Below are 17462 nucleotides of genomic sequence, written 5' to 3'. Positions count from 1 at the left end.
TGAAAGCAATCTGGGTTAATTGCCCGAGGGAACCACAATTGATGATAAATTATTTGTCTATTACAGTATAATGCATTTCGCATTGCTGCTCGTCCTCACTGAAATTGCGTTTGGAGAGCAGCTCACATTCTTTGTTTACTTGCAATGCAACCACGACTGACATGTCGGTCAGTGTATGTTAAGATTTGAAACTTAAACCAAAAGAGCAAAAACTTGCAAACAAGTGATTGGATTGGTTTGGAGTCAAATAATGCCATTTTGAAAAGGAATCAAATATGGATTCAGACCAAGAAATCAAAACATGTCATTTTCCCAGGGTATATGCAAAGTTTTCTAAAAAAAGAAGAAGAAAAAAGACTTTTGCAAACCTTTTTTTAAGTCCTGCACAACTAAAATGAATACCGCGTCTATACAGAACATACTCGTACATCTCAAAATAAACCATGTGTCTCAGATCCTTTTACTTAGACTGCAAAAATTAAACTGCAAAACAGAGTAACTTCCAGTTGAAAATACTCAGGACATGTTTTTTGCATTACATTGAAATTGGTTTATGTGATAATATATAAACACATACAAATTAGTCAATCGCAAATGGATTTTGCTTTAGGATATTAAGATAAAAATGTGTTTAAAGAAACACAGTAAAATATTATTGTGGCAAAACTAGTAAAATCTATATGCTGAATGTTTAATAAAATGTCTGAGCCTTTCCTTCCTATGACGGAACAGCCAAGAGTTTACGTTGAATTAAATCCCAGATACAGTTTATTGCGTAACCAAAATAGCAGTAATATCACATTTATTTAATTAAATTGTAGCCTTTTGAAGTTTAATAATCAAATTAGACTGTATTGCTTAAAATGATAATTAAGACTTTTGTTACAACATAAGATAGTTGCTTACAGTGATGCCAGGAGTTCAAACCAACAACCTTTCAGTTACCAGCCCATGACACCCTTTTGCACGTGAGTGTGAGAGAGTGTACCAGTTATGGTGACCGTGTCAGCAGACAGGCCATGCTGACTGAGGCTGCTGGTCTCGGAGTCGATGTGGACTGTTGTGAGACTGGAAAGCTCCTGTTCCTCTGCGGTCTGCCCTGCTCCACCCAAACTATCCTGATCCGCAGAGGCCATAGCGGACGTCTCAGGGGGGAAGCTGAAATCTGCACACAAATACATCCATATATATCCAACCTCTCTCAAAACACACTTTCAGCTCAAGCTAAACCACTCTGATCCACTTACTTTCAAACTTGCTGTCATATTGAAAAGCATTGAAGGAATCTGATTGGCTGTCGGAGCTTATGAGGTCACTTCCACTGGCGCTGGCTGGGGAGGTCCACTCAGAGGGCACACCGGGGTCGTCTGCAGGGCGCGTGGCATTCTGGCGGTTCAGGAGCTCTGGTAGATCTTTGGGGATCTCCAGACTTCCCGGGCTACTGCCACGCCTCGTCATGCCCTAAAAAGAACATAAGAAAATCATAATATATATTAATAATATTGTATATAAATAAAATAAATGGTTTATTAAATTATAATTTTTTTAGCATATATTTAAATTCTAGTATAAATAATTAGCAGAATCTTTTAAACTACAATTTCAAGAACAGAATGTAATAGTAGTTGAGATTAAGCAGCATTTAGCTGACTTTCGATAATGTTTGTAGTGCCAAAAACTATTATAAACAGCATATTTGTATTTGTTTATAATAAGTATCAGAGCTGTCAATTTGATGCAATCATTTAGTGAGATTAATTATAAAGAAAATAATGCAACCAAAATAATTAAGCATGCCCTCTGACATGCATTCGAATAAATGATATTAAATAATTTACAAGTTAGATTTATATAATAAATATATTACATTTTTGTACATATAATTAGCAGAATATCAGTGTAAAACTACATTACTTCAAGACCAGAATGAAAAACTTATGCAGTATTTAGCTGACATGAGATACTTTTGGTTAGCCATGTTGTAGTATCAAACTATTTTAAACGGCATATTTGCTTTTGCATGGTTGGGAATCGAAAATCTATTCAAATTCAGTAATCAGATACTTAAGTTCAGGAATCGGATACTTTTTCAGCTGCTCTTATCGATTCCTGTGTCCATTTTAATATGACTTTAAACCTTTCAAGCACAAGAAAACCCGTGCGCTGATTTCTTTGCTGCGCACAGATCCAAAACGTGTGCACAGAAAGCAGCCTCTCATATTGAATAGTGCGCGATACTGAACTGAGATCTCTTCTGCATGTTTTTGCACTTGTACGGACAAATACACACAAAAATATGTCAAAATATTCTCGGAAACAGTCGGTTATGTCTTAAGTGAACATAAACCGTTGACAAAGAAAACGAATAACAGTATACCGGTCTGGATCCATGCAGCTTCTAAAGTGACAGCAGCCTAAAATTCCTGCTGCCATCTCTATAATAATGTTAATTAAACAACAAAAGATAGATATCAAATTTAGTCGCTGCTATCTTAATTATCAATAAATGTGCATTTTTTTTAACCTTATTTTTACCTTATCAAACGATACCCAACCCTACTCATTTGTATATAATAACTATTAAGACTGACAATTAAATGCAATCATTTACTATGATTTATTATATAGAAAATAATGCAACCAAAATAATTAATCATGCCCTCAGACATGCGTTAATTTTGTAATTTTCCTACCATCTGAGCAGTTCAAGCTTGAAGCACGTGCATCAACTACCACTTAACTCGATGTAGTTTTAGACACTACGCATACTGAATGTGTGTATGGACATACAGAAGTGCCTCTGGCCCTCAGTCTCTCCTGGATGAACTCGTCCATGAGGTCACTGTCATTAGGGTTGCTGCTGCCAGCATCGTTGGACATGGGCCTCATCTTCGGCGTCAGCTCATCTTTATTGACTAAGACAACAGGCACAAAACGACACATCAGTAATTTTACAGAGACCTCACAAAAAGTGTGAGTGCAAACACAGATGACCTAGTAGAGTGGCATGGACTGACTGACTTCCTCTTTGTAGTGGTGCTGCCTCTGTCTACAGGTACAGTACATATCTTGAGTATAATTATGAATTAGTTCATACAGGTTTGGGGACAGTGAATAAATAAACACAATTTTCTTAAAGGACAACAGTGTCATTCATTTTTGACATTTGACTTTTTTTAACAATAGCAAGCTGTTCACATTCAATAAATAAAAATGTATCTTATAAATCACTTTAGGACAAAAGCATATCAAAAGTTTGAAGTTGGTAAGATTTAAAGAAGTCTCTTCTCCTCACCAATACTGATGCATTTATTTGATCAAAAATACAGTAAAACTGTAATATTGTGAATTATTACAATTTAAAAATAACAGTATTTTAATAATGCATTTCAAAAAGTTATTTATTCCAGTGATAGCAAAACTGAATTTTCAGCATCATTACTCCAGTGTTCAGTGTCACATGATCCTTCAGAAATCATTCTAATATGATGATTTGCTGCTCAAAAAACATTTCTTATTATTATCAATGTTGAAAACAGTTGTGCTGCTTTATATTTTTATGGAAACCATGATGTTTTTTCAGGATTCTCTGATGAACAGAAAGTTCAAAAGAACAGCATTTACATGAAATAGACATTTTTTAACACTATAAATGGCTTTACAGTCACTTTTGATCAAATCTTACTGACCTCAAGCTTTTGAATGGAAGTGAATGTTTTTCATATCATGCTAAAAACGTATCTTGTTTCACCAACACAGTAACAGGATGCTTGAACCTGCATTAAGCATCAATCAACAAGATCATAAAATATTTGTGGTGATAAAGAGAGTGGACGAAACTCGACACTATTGTCCTTTAAACACAACCAAACTCCTTTGACATTTAACTCATAAATCGCTAAACCAGAGCACAAAAATGGAAAACAAAATCTTTAAATGGAAGCCAACCACAAAACTGATTCCATCCAGTGAAGCAATGCAGTTACTCACAGTTCATGCAATCCCCAAACAGAGACAGACAGACTGAGAGAGAGACAGAGCAAACCCTGAAAGTCCAAACCTAGGAGTTAGTGAGCCTTTATGGTGACCGAGGTTAAAGTGAGACAGCAGTGAGTATGTTAGAGGAGCCACCCACAACAAGACGAGGCAGCCTTCATCCCAAAGCAAAGGGTTAGGGAGCCACTGGTTAAAAACAAATCATACGAACACGACAGCTCACTTGGTATGGTGGGGTGGTGACTTTGGGCATTGGATAATCCTAGAAGTCTTGTTAGTGTAGACTACAAGCTGTGTTTAAGTCATGAAGGCCCTGATCAACGATCAGCTTGCGCAACTGAACTGTACACAGGAGGCGTTCTAAGAGGTGATGCCTGCTACTTCACTACAGACAAGCCGGCAAGCTTTTAACACACAGTAACACAAGCTATAGACTTTAGCTTGAAAAACAGCCTACTTTGAGAGGGATAGTGCTGCCCTCTACTGGCCATTCAAAACACTGCAACTATGGCAAGTACAACTGCATACTGTTAAAGGGTTTGATCACTCTTAAATTAAAATTCTGTCATCATATACACATCCTTATGTTGTTCAAAACTCTGTATAACTCAAAAGATGATGTATTGCATAGAGTTCAGAGTGCTTTTTTCCATAATGAGAAACTGTTGAGCTTCAAAAATGAAAAAAAGAGAGCATCATATAAGTAGGGGTGTGCAATATATATTGCCTATGATAATATAAATGTTATTTTGTGATGTGCAAGCTGAAATGATCGAGTATGTCCCAAAAAAACATGTCTGTGTGCGTGTGTGTATTATAAATGCGTGTGCATGAGTAAATGTATTCATGCCACCACTTCATATTTGATTGACAACAGCTCTATAGTGAGTTATTATTAGAATTGAAGTTATTGATCACATGTAAGAATGATATATAGAAAAATCTCCCCTCATAAAAGTAAAAATGCCCTTGGAAATCATAATAGCAAATAATCACCCTGATCATTTATGTCACTGCTGCAAATAAACCACCCAACAGAATAAAGAATATGAAAGCACGACAGGCATAAACCAGCCAGGGTACCAACATTGTTATTGTCAAAATCCCCCAGAATAACCAAGATGAATAATCAATGGCTAAGAAAAACTAGATTATAAGGTGCTTTTTTGTCATTTTTGAAGCCCATAATGGAAAAGAACACTCAGAAAACAAAATAAGGATATAAAAGATGACAGAATTTTCATTTCTTGGGTGCGCTACTCCTTTTAAAAATGACATTAACAACTATATAGATTAAAATACATAACATTAGGTTATATTAAAGATCATGGTGTTTTTATGAATGTATCAGTGAGCATGTGTATGTGTGTATGTACGTGTGTGAGAGATTGACAGAGGGCGGGGAGGTAGGCATGAGGTCGCATGCAGCATCCAGGGAAGAGGGGCAGCAGAGATTAGGTCCCAGAAGCTTGAGGAGGAGGGGAAGCCGTCCCACAGGTGGGGGGCCGTTGGTCTTTTGGGAGTCTTTTTTTTTTTTTTGGAATTGAGCTACTTTGAAAGAAAATACAAAAAGAGGCTTCAATTCAATCCACATTCAGCAAAAATCAAACAGTCACAAGAAAAGATAGAAAAAAAGAGAAAATGCACAGGCGTTTTTTTCATGTCTTCCATGTTGACATCGAGCCGATCAAGTCCTCACCTGATGTTTTTCTTCCAAAATAGCCCATTACTTGAGTGTACAGGTCCTTCAGGTGAGCCTCAGAAGCGGGCGCTTTGCCTTGACGCTGGGGCGACACCGCCTGGGCCTTGGGTTTGGAGAGAGCGTGGAACATAGACTTATACACACCGCCCAACAGAACCTGCTGCTGCCGTGAGGGGCTGCAACCTGACTCCTGAGATCTAGAGCGGGATCCCCGCGGGCGGAGAGTCGGACGGCCGAGTCGGCCACGTCTAGCCCCGCTGATGGAGCCTCTATCGCGCTCAACCGCATCGCAACTGGTGACCCCCTCCCCCACGCCCTTTGCTGCTGCCCCGCTCGCCCCAACCGAGTGGCTGCTGAAGTGGCCGAGACGGCGAAGTCGGGTCTTCCAGTGTGCCTCTTTGGGGTCCAGAGGGTTGTGAAACTGCACGGACTCTGTGGATGGGCGGAAGCTGACATGGACCCCTCCGCTATGGCATTTTTTGGGGTCAAGATGGGACAGCTTGGGCCTCGGTTCAAACTGGGAAGGCTGCGGACTAAGCTCGCTCTCACTAACCCTGTCTGTGGCGTTCTGTCGGTGTAGCTGCGTGACTTTGCTGCCCTCTGTTGGCTGCGTACTCAAACTCAAATCACTCAAATCCCAGTCGCACTCCCCTAAGCACTCATAAAAACTCTTCTCACTTTGCTCCATTTGTTTATCCCATTCTAGCGCCCAATCCCCACTTCCCTCAAACTGCACCTGCTTGTTATTTGCACCTGTTTCTACTTTCACGTCCTCCTTGCTACAAAACTCCCTAAAAGCGCTGAAGACGTCCTCCTCCCCTTCGCCCTCGGTTTGATTGGTCGAGGCCACGGCCGGACAGGACCAATCGGGGATAAAGGGGGGCTGCTGCCCTGACATCTGGCAGAGATGGTCATAGATGCTTTCGCCCACCTCCAGGGATGCCTGGCTGTCGGGGGGTTGGTGTGGGTCAGTAAGCTGGTGTGGGGTCTGGGAACTGTGGGGGGACTCAGAAGTGGTGGTGGTAAAGTGGGAGGAGTGAGAGGGACTGTCAGAGACAGGAAGTGCACCTTTGACCCGTTCTGCGATGAAGGGCTCCATGACGTCAGAGGCGCTGCTGCTGCGGGGGAGAGGGGGCTGCTCCAGCTCACCGGAGGCAGAAAACACCTCGGACGACGGGGTCTCCTCGCTCTGAGAGCAGTGGCGGATCCGCGGCCCGCGCTGGACCATGGGAGGTTCCTCCAGGTCTGAACACGAACAGATATGCAAAAATCAGCATGTTTAAGGATGCAAATATGGTCAGTAATATTATATTAATATGACAAGTCAAGCAACAAGTCTTCAAATATTAGATACCTAAAGGTGATAAAAGGACCTAGAAAGTATTATCATATTAACAGATCCACTGTGGCCACAATTTACATGCAAAAAAAAAAAAACTACATGCATATGTAAAACAAAATGAAATCAAGATAAAATTTACAACTGAATCTCACAGGTTAAACTAAGCATATCAGATCACAAGCAAAAAGAAAGCTAATCACTTTTTAAAACACAAATGAATTATTACATTTGGGCATTCTCCTTAATTCGTATAAACATGATGATGAAGAAATGCAGACAAAGGGTAAATCCTATAGAGGGTATTTTTCTCAAAAGTTCTGGGTGTGAAGAGGGATCATATTGAATGAAATGTGATGCGAGAAAGATAATACTGTAGATTCACAAAGACAAGGAAAAATGTAAAGATAAACACACATGCAGGACTGTTGCGTGAAGTGCATACAAAGAAATATGTCCGGGTCATATTTCACCCCAAAATCATTTAAAGAATATATATACACATATATATTTAAGTTAAAATTAACTTAATAAATGGTAACTAATATATTTACATTAATGTACTATGAATGGACAAATTAACAATGAACCATGTTATATTTATTAGTTAACATTAAACTAGATTAATAAATGCTTAAAAATAACACTTCATTGTTAGTTCATGATAACTACTGAATTAACTACTGTTAACAAATGTAATCTTATTATAAAGTGTTTCCTATACTTTTATAGAGACTAAGTGTACTTATAGCCAAAAAACATATATATTGATCAATATATTGATGTCCATGATTTTTCTGAGCTTGAAAATTACACCTCTGTAATTCCCTACATTTCCAGTTTGAAAAGTAAATAAATAAAAGATAAAAATTGATTAATTTTCTTTGTTCTTGTCTTCAAGCTAAATATAATTTACTTTTTATTCTTGTTATTTTAGGAATAAATGTGACCAAATCCTTTCTTGACATTTGTCTTGAGATTCATCCTATCAGAAAGCAACTGCATAAGTGCACGAGGCTTTAAAGCAATGGTGAACGAGGAGGCAATCTTCCACATTAAACACATGAAAAACACATCCATGTTTAATAAATGAAAACCACTAAACACATACAATAATAAATGTGTCAGGATGGTGCTGCTAACTATAGGAAGTGTGCACACATACGTATACATGCACATCCATAGGCCGGGACGCAGTCAGAGGCGAGAGTGCCGATACGGGCGTAGAGGGCTCTACCTGACAGCTCGTCAGCTAGGGGAGTGAGGACAGAATCAGGCAGGAGAGGGTGTACGGGGTGGATCAGGACAGGTGCGCTTTTAGCACTGCGGATAAAGGCTGAGGACAGCAGACTGTCCCCCGTAGAGCAACTACGCAGAGCTACAGACCACACACACACACAACCAGAGAGAAAAAGAGAAGAATGACGACAACAACACAGAGAGAGAAGGGAAATGGAGCAGAGAGAGACAAGGAGTGATGGAGGAAAACGGGAGGTGTTAGGGAAGAGAAAGACATGATGGAGAGAGAGAGAGAGAGAGAGAAAGAGAAAGTGATGGCAGAAAGCAGTGAGCATCACAAAGAAGAGGTAAAGAAACGAGCCTATTAGTGCATCTTAAATCAGCACTGACTGGTAAACACATGAACATCAAGGCTCTGGAAAATCTAGACTGTGAACTTATTAAGAGAAACATGGCGCGTTAAAGATTCGCAACAATTCAAGACGGTCAAGCAAATTTGCCACGTTGACCAACAGAAATCATCTTGGTTAGAAAGTGATTCTGTGTGAGCTGTGCTTCATACATCTCTAAATCATTTACAACAGACCTTTTTGCCCGCAAAACTTCGCTAATGTGACCGCACCTTAAGAAAGGACATAATTTAACGCAATCTTGTTCTCTTCTTTTAAACATCATAGATTTAATCTGACAGGAAGAGAGGACAGGGAGGGTTTGAAACACACTCACCCACAGTCTTCTGTCTGACGATGCTTCTGGCCTTCTCGATGCCTGGTGAGCCAGCAGTGGTAGCGCTGCGCTGTCTCATGGCAACAGCTTGGCCTGGTGGGTCTCGACTCCAGCCTTTGGAGAACGACCGATCGACGATGATTTTTTGGCCCTCATGGGCACCACCTAGAGGTAGTGGGACAAATATATGATTTATATACGTTTATGATAGTGAAGCTGGTGTGTTTCAAAGGCTTGAAATGTTATGCAACTACTTTAGTCTATGTGCAAGCACAAAAGTATTCATGTGATCTTGAATTTTTATATAACTCACCTTTGCCTTTGTGTTTCTTCTGCTTCTGCTCACTGAGTTTGTCCAGGGGCAGCTCGTTCAGGTCCAGGCTGTAAAGGTTGCGTGCTAGAACCTTGGTAAGTGTCTCCATGGTGAGGGACCACTCTGTGACCAGCTCCTCCCAGCAGGTGAGAGAGGAGAGTACAGACAGCAGGTCGTCCCACAGCTCCCGAGAGATGTACACGTTCAGATTCCCTTTGATCCAGGCCACAATCAGAGTCTGAACAGGAAGACAGACAACACAGTATGGACTACATCAGACCCTTTAACAGATGAACTAGAAATAATAATTTTAGTATTATTTATATACATTATATTATTATATTATATTATATTATATTATATTATATTATATTATATTATATTATATTATATTATATTATATTATATTATATACCAAATACATTTTTTGAATTAGCTTTTCTTTTTCAGTTATTTCAGTATTTTAATTTGAAGTTTTAGAAAATGTTATGTTATATGCTGATTTTTTATTATTTTTTAATATTCAGCTTTAATTTATATTTATTTCAGTTTTAGTAATTGTAAGATGTCTATTTAAATTTATTTTATTTAAGTTTTTCATCTAATATGTATATTATATTTTATTTTTAGGGCTGTCAAACGATTAATCGCGATTAATCGCATCCAAAATAAAAGTTTGTTTTTACATAATATATGTGTGTGTACGGTATATAATTATTTTCTATATATAAATACACACACATGCATGTATATATTTAAGAAATATTTGCATGTATATACTGTGTATATATATTATATATAATTTATATTATATATAAATATTTTATATATAAATAACACATTTTCTTAAATACATATATGCATGTGTGTGTATTTATATATAGAAAATAATTATACTCCGTACACAGACATAAATTATGTAAACACAAACTTTTATTTTGGATGCGATTAATCGCGATTAATCGTTTGACAGCCCTATTTATTTTATCTTTATTTCAAAAACAAATTTTTAATAGTTTTAGTTAACAATAAAGACACGCTCACATCAAAAACGATAACTATAAAAATAACTATATTAGCGTCCACACCAGCGGACGATATCTTTCTGTTTATTCTAAGCACGCGCTGCAGTTTTGTCGCATTTGAGTTTAAATGCTCAAGCTCTTTAAAGCAGGATGGATTCTGATTGGCTGTCATTGTTTTAAAAAAATTAAATAGTTCTGAAAGTGATTCCAACTATATCATTCTTCTGTGCAGTTATAGTTGTGGTGTGGGCTTCCCTATTCTTTTATATTTAGAATGACTTTTAGTACTATATCTTTATCGTTCTTGCTGTGAACGGGCCTTAACACGGACAAACAAATAATTCTTCAAAGATTTCTACTGGCTGTGTCCAACTGAAAGTGAAATACTGTGCAAAATAACAAAACCACAGCCAGTCAGAACATTTATGATGTGTAGTATGTGGTGCGTGATTTTGGACCAATGAGAATTTCCTATGGGTCATCCAGCGCAACAAAAACATGGCTTTTTTCACAGTTGTGGCTGCTTACCACCAAGACTCAGCTTTTGCCTAAAAAAGCTGACTGTTGTGGCATGTTGGTGGGTGGTACCTGAAAAATGGCCCCAGCCAAACGGCCTGATAAAGTGTTACTCTTCTTCCCATGAGGCATTATGGATGGAGGTCTCTTCATCACACACTCAGTTACCCTTAGCAATACCAGCAAGACCTGTTCCCTGTGATGGACACAAACACACTCATGATGAGCTGGACAAGAGCTTGAGCAGATTTCTTTCAAGCAGACACCTGAGACCAGAGTAATGAAGTGTAATGTGCATGGACATACCAGGTCTTCTGGTTCATGGTTTCATGCATAACCAGACTGCGGTATATGTTGAGCACACGCTTGCACATGTCAACATGCTCCTCCAGAAGTGACTTCAGCTCATTGGCTGCCTCTAGAAGGAAGACGTTAGAGGAGTTGGTGATGAAAACCTGCAAGGAGAAAGAGATTGTGGGAGAAATGAGATTAGATGACAAACGCCTGTTTTACATAAGTGATCTTTGCAAGGTTTGAACCCACAGCCTTTCAGTTACAAATCTGGATCTTGAACCACTAGTTACCTGTACACCAACACCTGGGCTCACCTGTAGTGTGGCCTGGACACCAGCATGGACGTTGTACTCCAAAACCTCAGAATCAGAGGATTTATTTCCAGAACTCCTGCACCAATTAGGGTTTTGATTGTGGACAGACACTGTGAGCCCAATATCCTGCACAAACAAGATAACCATTGATTGGTGAACAATAACAGAGCAGTACTATAGCTATATATTTTTGTTATGCTTGACAACCATTTGGATGTTCAATATTACAAATGTATGCTGTTTTGCCTGTTTATATATTTAACAAATATAAAAATATAAATATAATAACAGATATAATTATATTTATTTATTAATATAATATAATGTGGGTGTGTATATATATATATATATATATATATATACACATATTAAACTAAAACTCCATTGGCATTATAATATGTTATAATATAATATTATATAATATAATATAATATAATATGTTATAATATAATATAATATAATATAATATAATATAATATAATATAATATAATATAATATAATATAATATATAAGAGAAGTGTGTGACTATTTAATACTTTAAAAACTTGGCTTAGAAAAAGTAAACACATGAATTGGAAAAAATAAGCCCTGATATAAGCTCCTTGCAGCGACCTTGCCAGACTGACTTAAAAAGTGGATATTAGCCAATACCACCACATAATATATCTGGTACAAAGAAACTAGGGACCAAGCTGTGCAGGCTGACTCAGCGTCTAATAACCGTCTTAGCATTCCTCTGATATAAACTTCAGTTCAGAGACACCTACCTCCTCCTCTTTATCAGTTCTCTGCTCGTGGGCAGAGTCCAGCTGGCCTGTGAATCGGTCTTCCTCTGGCTCTCTCATAAACACAGGCTTATCCTGCAGAGAGATCCACTCTTGATACACCCGCACCACCTTACGCATGGCTGCAGACTCACACATGGGCAATAGAAACGCCTGCAGAATATAATACACTCACTTATAATCACAGACAGAAGCAGTGTATTTATAGTATATACTTAGAGGAATCAGTGACTAAAGATATGAGATTCTTTAGCTGGGCATCTTTCCACTTCATGTGTGCAAACTTGACAGTCATTGCCAGTCCCCAAGACCACAAGTAAACATTAAGTGCACCATTTTTAAACAGGGTTTTTGAGATCCTAAAACTATGGGCTGTACAAATCCCCATTCATGTTCCTCTTTGTCTATCACTAGGACAGAGAAGTCCCTGAAAAGAACAATCAACCTCTCATAACCACTTCTTCAAAATGATCCAGACTTCTTCCTCTGTCATTGATATTTAGATTTAGTGAAGCGCTTCTGTTCTACGTGGGAGGATTACCTGTCGAAAGATCTCAGTGATAAAGTTGACATTGGTTCTAGAGGAGCACAGGACCCGGCGCACCACCTCGATGTCGGTGAGGTGCTCTTCGTCCATGCTGCAAAGGCTAGAGGAGCTGGGCTCTCTCTCTGTCAGGGTGCTGGTGTTTGAGTGCGATTGCTCCGGCTCGCCAACCCCACCCCCATCCAGGCCATCTGGTCTCAGGCCGCCATCCTCCCCTCGGGCAGCCAGGCCCACCGCTGCTCTCTGAAACAGCAGCAGCATTGCAAAAATGCACGTTTACTGCTTGTTCAATGGTGCTGAGACAACCTCAGGAGCAACCTGGAGTTAAATGTGCAGCATTTTGGTTACTAATCCAAACCTTAGTTCACCCATTGAAAACACCACTGAAAGTCCAGGTAATCAAACCTTTTAAGATCAAAAAATGTCATAAAAGGTGTTGTAAAATTAATCCACATGAATCAAAAGGTTTAATCCAAGTCTTGTGAAAAGACAAGATCGTTTTATATAATGAACAGGTTTAATTTAGGCTTTTATTCACATATAAAAACACAAGCATCACATTCGTCAAACAATGGAAGCTGTTTCATGCGTGCGTCACATGCTAGAACGAACCTTGTTGGTTTGCATGTTTGAGTTTCCATGTTTACTATATGTGATGTGCTCTATTTATGTATGTGTGTTGATCATTGGCTAGATGTAAATAAAAGCCTACATTAAATCTGTTCATCGTATAAAGCAATCATATCTCTTTTCACAAGGCTTCGAGTTAACCAATCAATTCATATGGATTAATTTTACGACGCCTTTATGACCTTTTTATGATCTTCAAAATTTTGGTTACCTGGACTTTCAATGGAAGGGCATAAACCTCTCTGTTTTTATTAAAAATATCTTTATTTGTGTTTCGAAGTTTAACCAAATTTTATGGGTTTGAACACAAAGGCGAGTAACTGATGACAGAATATTCATTTCTGAGGGAAATACCACTTTAAGAGCCAAGTCAGACCAACCCTAATAGTGCTTTGCAACCATTACTGCATCATACATGTGAAGATCTGTGTTGCTACCTGGATATTCTTTGGCACGATTTCTCCTTCCATGCCAGGGATGTTTGTTCCTGTGTTTGACCGTGGCTCCAGCCAGAAGGAGACCAGCCAGCGAATAAATATGACTCTGGCATTGAGGAAGTTCTCTTTAGTGCAGTACAGGGCTTCATTGGTCTCTGGGTCTCTTTTAACAACTATGTAGTAAGGCTTTGGTCTCATGGGTGGAACCTCTATTATAAAACAGGACACAAATCCAAATTAGACATCTTATCATCCTGAGCAATTAAAACTAACTTTGTCACAGCAAAAATAGCTCATCAAAAACAATGGGGAAAAAAAAAAATGTTTACTTTGTCATGAAGGATTTTCATTAACTCTTACCCAGAATAGGATTGTACAAACTGGTCTCCTTGGAGAAGTTGGGGAAGATATGGGGCAGGTAATACTTTTTGAAATTGGCGAACAGGAAGGCGAACCCCTTCTCATGGTTCTCCTTGCACTTCCACTCCAAGCTTTTGGCCTGTAGGGGCACAGAACACACATGGCAAGCTGAGCACATACACAGCAGCTGGGACAGAACAGCCTGTTTGTGTTTTGTGGAGGACAGTGGGGTTTGGTGGAGGCAGGCAGTGCGTGGTGCAGTTGTTTATGTTGGGGAGGGTGTGAAGCAGAGCAGCCGTTATAGCGCCAGGGAAACACACCACTGCAGCAAGGGTTTCTGGCATCAACTGCATGCAGATCTGGGGTCAGTGGCATGTAAGTTTGGTTTCCACAGCTTTAGCGTTGGTTCTGCGCCAGCCGCGTTAGCATCAGCAGTGTTAGTAGCAAGAGGGGAGTACCTGGTTTACCATGTATTTTAGTAGAGCCTCCAGGAAGTAGCCAGTGAGATCCTCCTGGGATTTATCACCTGACTGAGGAGGCACCAGCGGGCTGATCTCCTCTGGAGTCACTTGAGCTGCAGCAATGGACAAAAATATATGTTTTAAAGGGGATATAACATCAGATGCGAGTTTAATTTACTATGCAGAGAAACTCAAAAAGCTCCCAGCACAGTCCACAAAAAACATTTATTGAAAATGAGCTACAGAACAGGTCATTCAGAAGTAGTTGTGGTTATGGGGCACGTTTCCTGCGGTCCGAGTGCGATTGGCAGCATTGGTCTGGCTTCACTCTCACTTGAGTCTATGTGCATTTGCATTCATCTTATATCATCATAAATGTGCACAGTGCATGATAGAAAACAGAATGCAGGCAAATATATAGTGTTTTTTATTAACTTGGTGCTATTATGCTCAGCAGAATGAACAACTCTTGGGTTTAATGTAGATGTGGCGCATGAAGGTGGCTTTCTGCTGCTTGCAAATTGACTCTTTTGAGGACACCGTGGATTATGAGCCATTCATTTGCCGCTCTGATTGCACTCTGCACGATGACACTGCATTCTCACTCTCGCTCGTATCCAAGGTAATTCACCACCACTGTCATCCCCTAGTATGCGCTGTTGAATTAGTGACGTCATCTTCGGCTAAAATGTATGCGCAGGTTACATTGCTGACTGAAGTGCGCACCCAAGTGCGAGTTCTTCCACATGCATGCAAATCACACTACAGTTCCAGTGCAACCACCACTAACAGGTTAGTCTCGGGTTCGGTAGCCCGGTGCACTCCTGGGTCCATAAGACAGCTTTCACATTACCAATTTTTCATGCGAACTGTGCCCCATTACGAAGTAAACTGCCAGTGTGAAAGCACCCTATGACATCCCAACAATCAGACAGTGTTGTTATTAATAAACTAAAACTATTGAAAATCATTTTAAATAATTTAAATCAAGTTGAAAAAAAAAAAAAATATTAGATAAAAAAAACTTTACTACAATAACTTTAATTCTAAAGGTTGGAAAGAGGATGGAAAATGGTCAAGAAAATGAAATGACGACTATTTTGGTAAGAGAAACCTTGACTAACACTATACATGACCTTAAGAGACAAAATAAAGAAATGTACAAAAGCTCTGTGAAAGATTTTGGTTATCAGTTTTCATGAGACAGAAGGTGTGAGAGACAGTGAACAAACACTCACTCTCCTGAAGGTTAAGAGGAGGGCTGATCAGATTATCCAGGGTTCGGGGGCCCAGCTCGGACTGTGGTGCAGGGAATCCTGGGATCAGACAGGCGAAGATCCAGAGCTGCTCTCTCAGAGCATTGTGCTGCAGAGCCTGCATCCACAGAAGGAACAGACGCACTCCTTCCCTCCGGATCTATGCAACACAGATACAACCACATTATTGATTACAATTTTTAGCTGCTCTCAAAGCCTTGGTTGTGCCAGCAGAAAAAAAGTTGTTGTTTCAGAGGCTATATTTAATACGTCGTATAAAAAAAAAAAAGATAGAAAAATATTTCTTCTTTAAGATTCTTAAAAAATGAACAATAAACACTCATTCAATGATTATTGAGATACCGTTAAAATATTGTAAACTATGTATTGAGATTTAATACCTTTAGGGAGTTTCCAGTGTGTAACAGTTTCTTGAGAACGAGACCTATGAAGCAACACAGTTGTTTAGTCTGAGGAACAAATTCATAACTTTCAAATGAGCTGGCTTACTGAGCTAACTGGATAATTCTGGAAAACATGTTTGTAATTAGGGTTTACTGAGAAGAGAGCAAAATAAAATAAAACTGAAAATTATTTATCCTTCATGTTAAAGCCAGTCTAAGTATTGTTTATCTCATTTAGTCAGTGATGAAGGACTGTAATGTCAGAGTTCTCGGTCAGATCTGGGTGTTTCTGGGCCCCAGATCCTTGGCATTCTCTGTGTTTATCTTGGTGGTCTGTGTATCCTTCTGCTAAAAGACTTCAAAGCAGAGGAAAAGGAGAGACCACCGGCCAATACAAGATGTTAAGCCACTAAAATCAGGCGCAAAGCATCACAAGATACATTACATCTCTTCCATGGTAATTAGGCTTGCTGAAAAAGTCGGTGTTACACTGTGTTCTTTCGTACACAGATTACATTATTTGCCCTTCGTGGCATCGCCCACACTGTGTTGCAGAGTTGAAGCACAGTGAAGCTGGAGTCAGATTTAACTAATCATGTGACAAGAGTAAGGAGAGATGACTGACAGGACGATGGCAGAGGATTTGGTGGGCATCCTGACCATCATTATTTGACATATATTTTATCTTGTAAAATGTGGGGTCAGCACTACCTCTCCCTATACACATGATCATGAATTCGAAGTGCAAAGCAAGCACGCATTCAAAAGCGATTTCAATACCATGCATATAGATAGCGGCTCCCTGATGCTCGCAAATTATATTATTTATAAAATTTATAAGTTTATTGTGTGAAAATTTCCTCACGAGACATCACTAATAATCGTAATCTCAAAATAAGACTTTTTTTTTAACAAATTATTTTTTATATAAAAATAAATTAATTTACATCAGCAAAGAAGGATGCATTAAATGAATCAAAAGTGACAGTAAAAACATTTATAATGTTACAAAGGACTTCCAATTCAAATAAATACTGATCTTTCAGACTTTCTATTCATCACTGGAAAAAAAAGTTCCACAAAATTGTATAATTATAAAATATTAAGTACCTGTTTTCAA

General features: G+C 38.9%; 1 protein-coding gene across 8 annotated transcripts in view; it reads right to left on the bottom strand.

Moving 5' to 3' along the window:
• ralgapa1 (Ral GTPase activating protein catalytic subunit alpha 1) overlaps positions 1-17462 on the bottom strand; it is a 70888-nt gene that overhangs the window by 43255 nt on the left and 10171 nt on the right. For 3 of the 8 annotated variants that reach the window (XM_079854212.1, XM_079854219.1, XM_079854214.1), the window contains exons 5-21: positions 16340-16383; positions 15921-16098; positions 14680-14795; positions 14222-14360; positions 13862-14070; positions 12792-13037; positions 12233-12403; positions 11465-11590; positions 11163-11311; positions 10929-11052; positions 9316-9553; positions 9003-9167; positions 8275-8415; positions 5696-6943; positions 2791-2915; positions 1248-1461; positions 989-1165 (exon numbers count right to left, since the gene is read on the bottom strand). In XM_079854212.1, coding sequence (XP_079710338.1) covers positions 989-1165; positions 1248-1461; positions 2791-2915; positions 5696-6943; positions 8275-8415; positions 9003-9167; positions 9316-9553; positions 10929-11052; positions 11163-11311; positions 11465-11590; positions 12233-12403; positions 12792-13037; positions 13862-14070; positions 14222-14360; positions 14680-14795; positions 15921-16098; positions 16340-16383 — 3810 coding nt within the window. The remainder of the gene's footprint in view (positions 1-988; positions 1166-1247; positions 1462-2790; positions 2916-5695; positions 6944-8274; positions 8416-9002; positions 9168-9315; positions 9554-10928; positions 11053-11162; positions 11312-11464; positions 11591-12232; positions 12404-12791; positions 13038-13861; positions 14071-14221; positions 14361-14679; positions 14796-15920; positions 16099-16339; positions 16384-17462) is intronic. The other 5 variants (XM_079854217.1, XM_079854213.1, XM_079854215.1 and 2 more) reach the window with 5 other exon arrangements.

This window comes from Squalius cephalus (assembly GCF_949319135.1).
Source record: "Squalius cephalus genome assembly, chromosome: 20".
Classification (NCBI taxonomy): domain Eukaryota; kingdom Metazoa; phylum Chordata; class Actinopteri; order Cypriniformes; family Leuciscidae; genus Squalius; species Squalius cephalus.
Note: the sequence above shows the minus strand (reverse complement) of the source record. Positions and strands in the feature narration are given on the sequence as shown.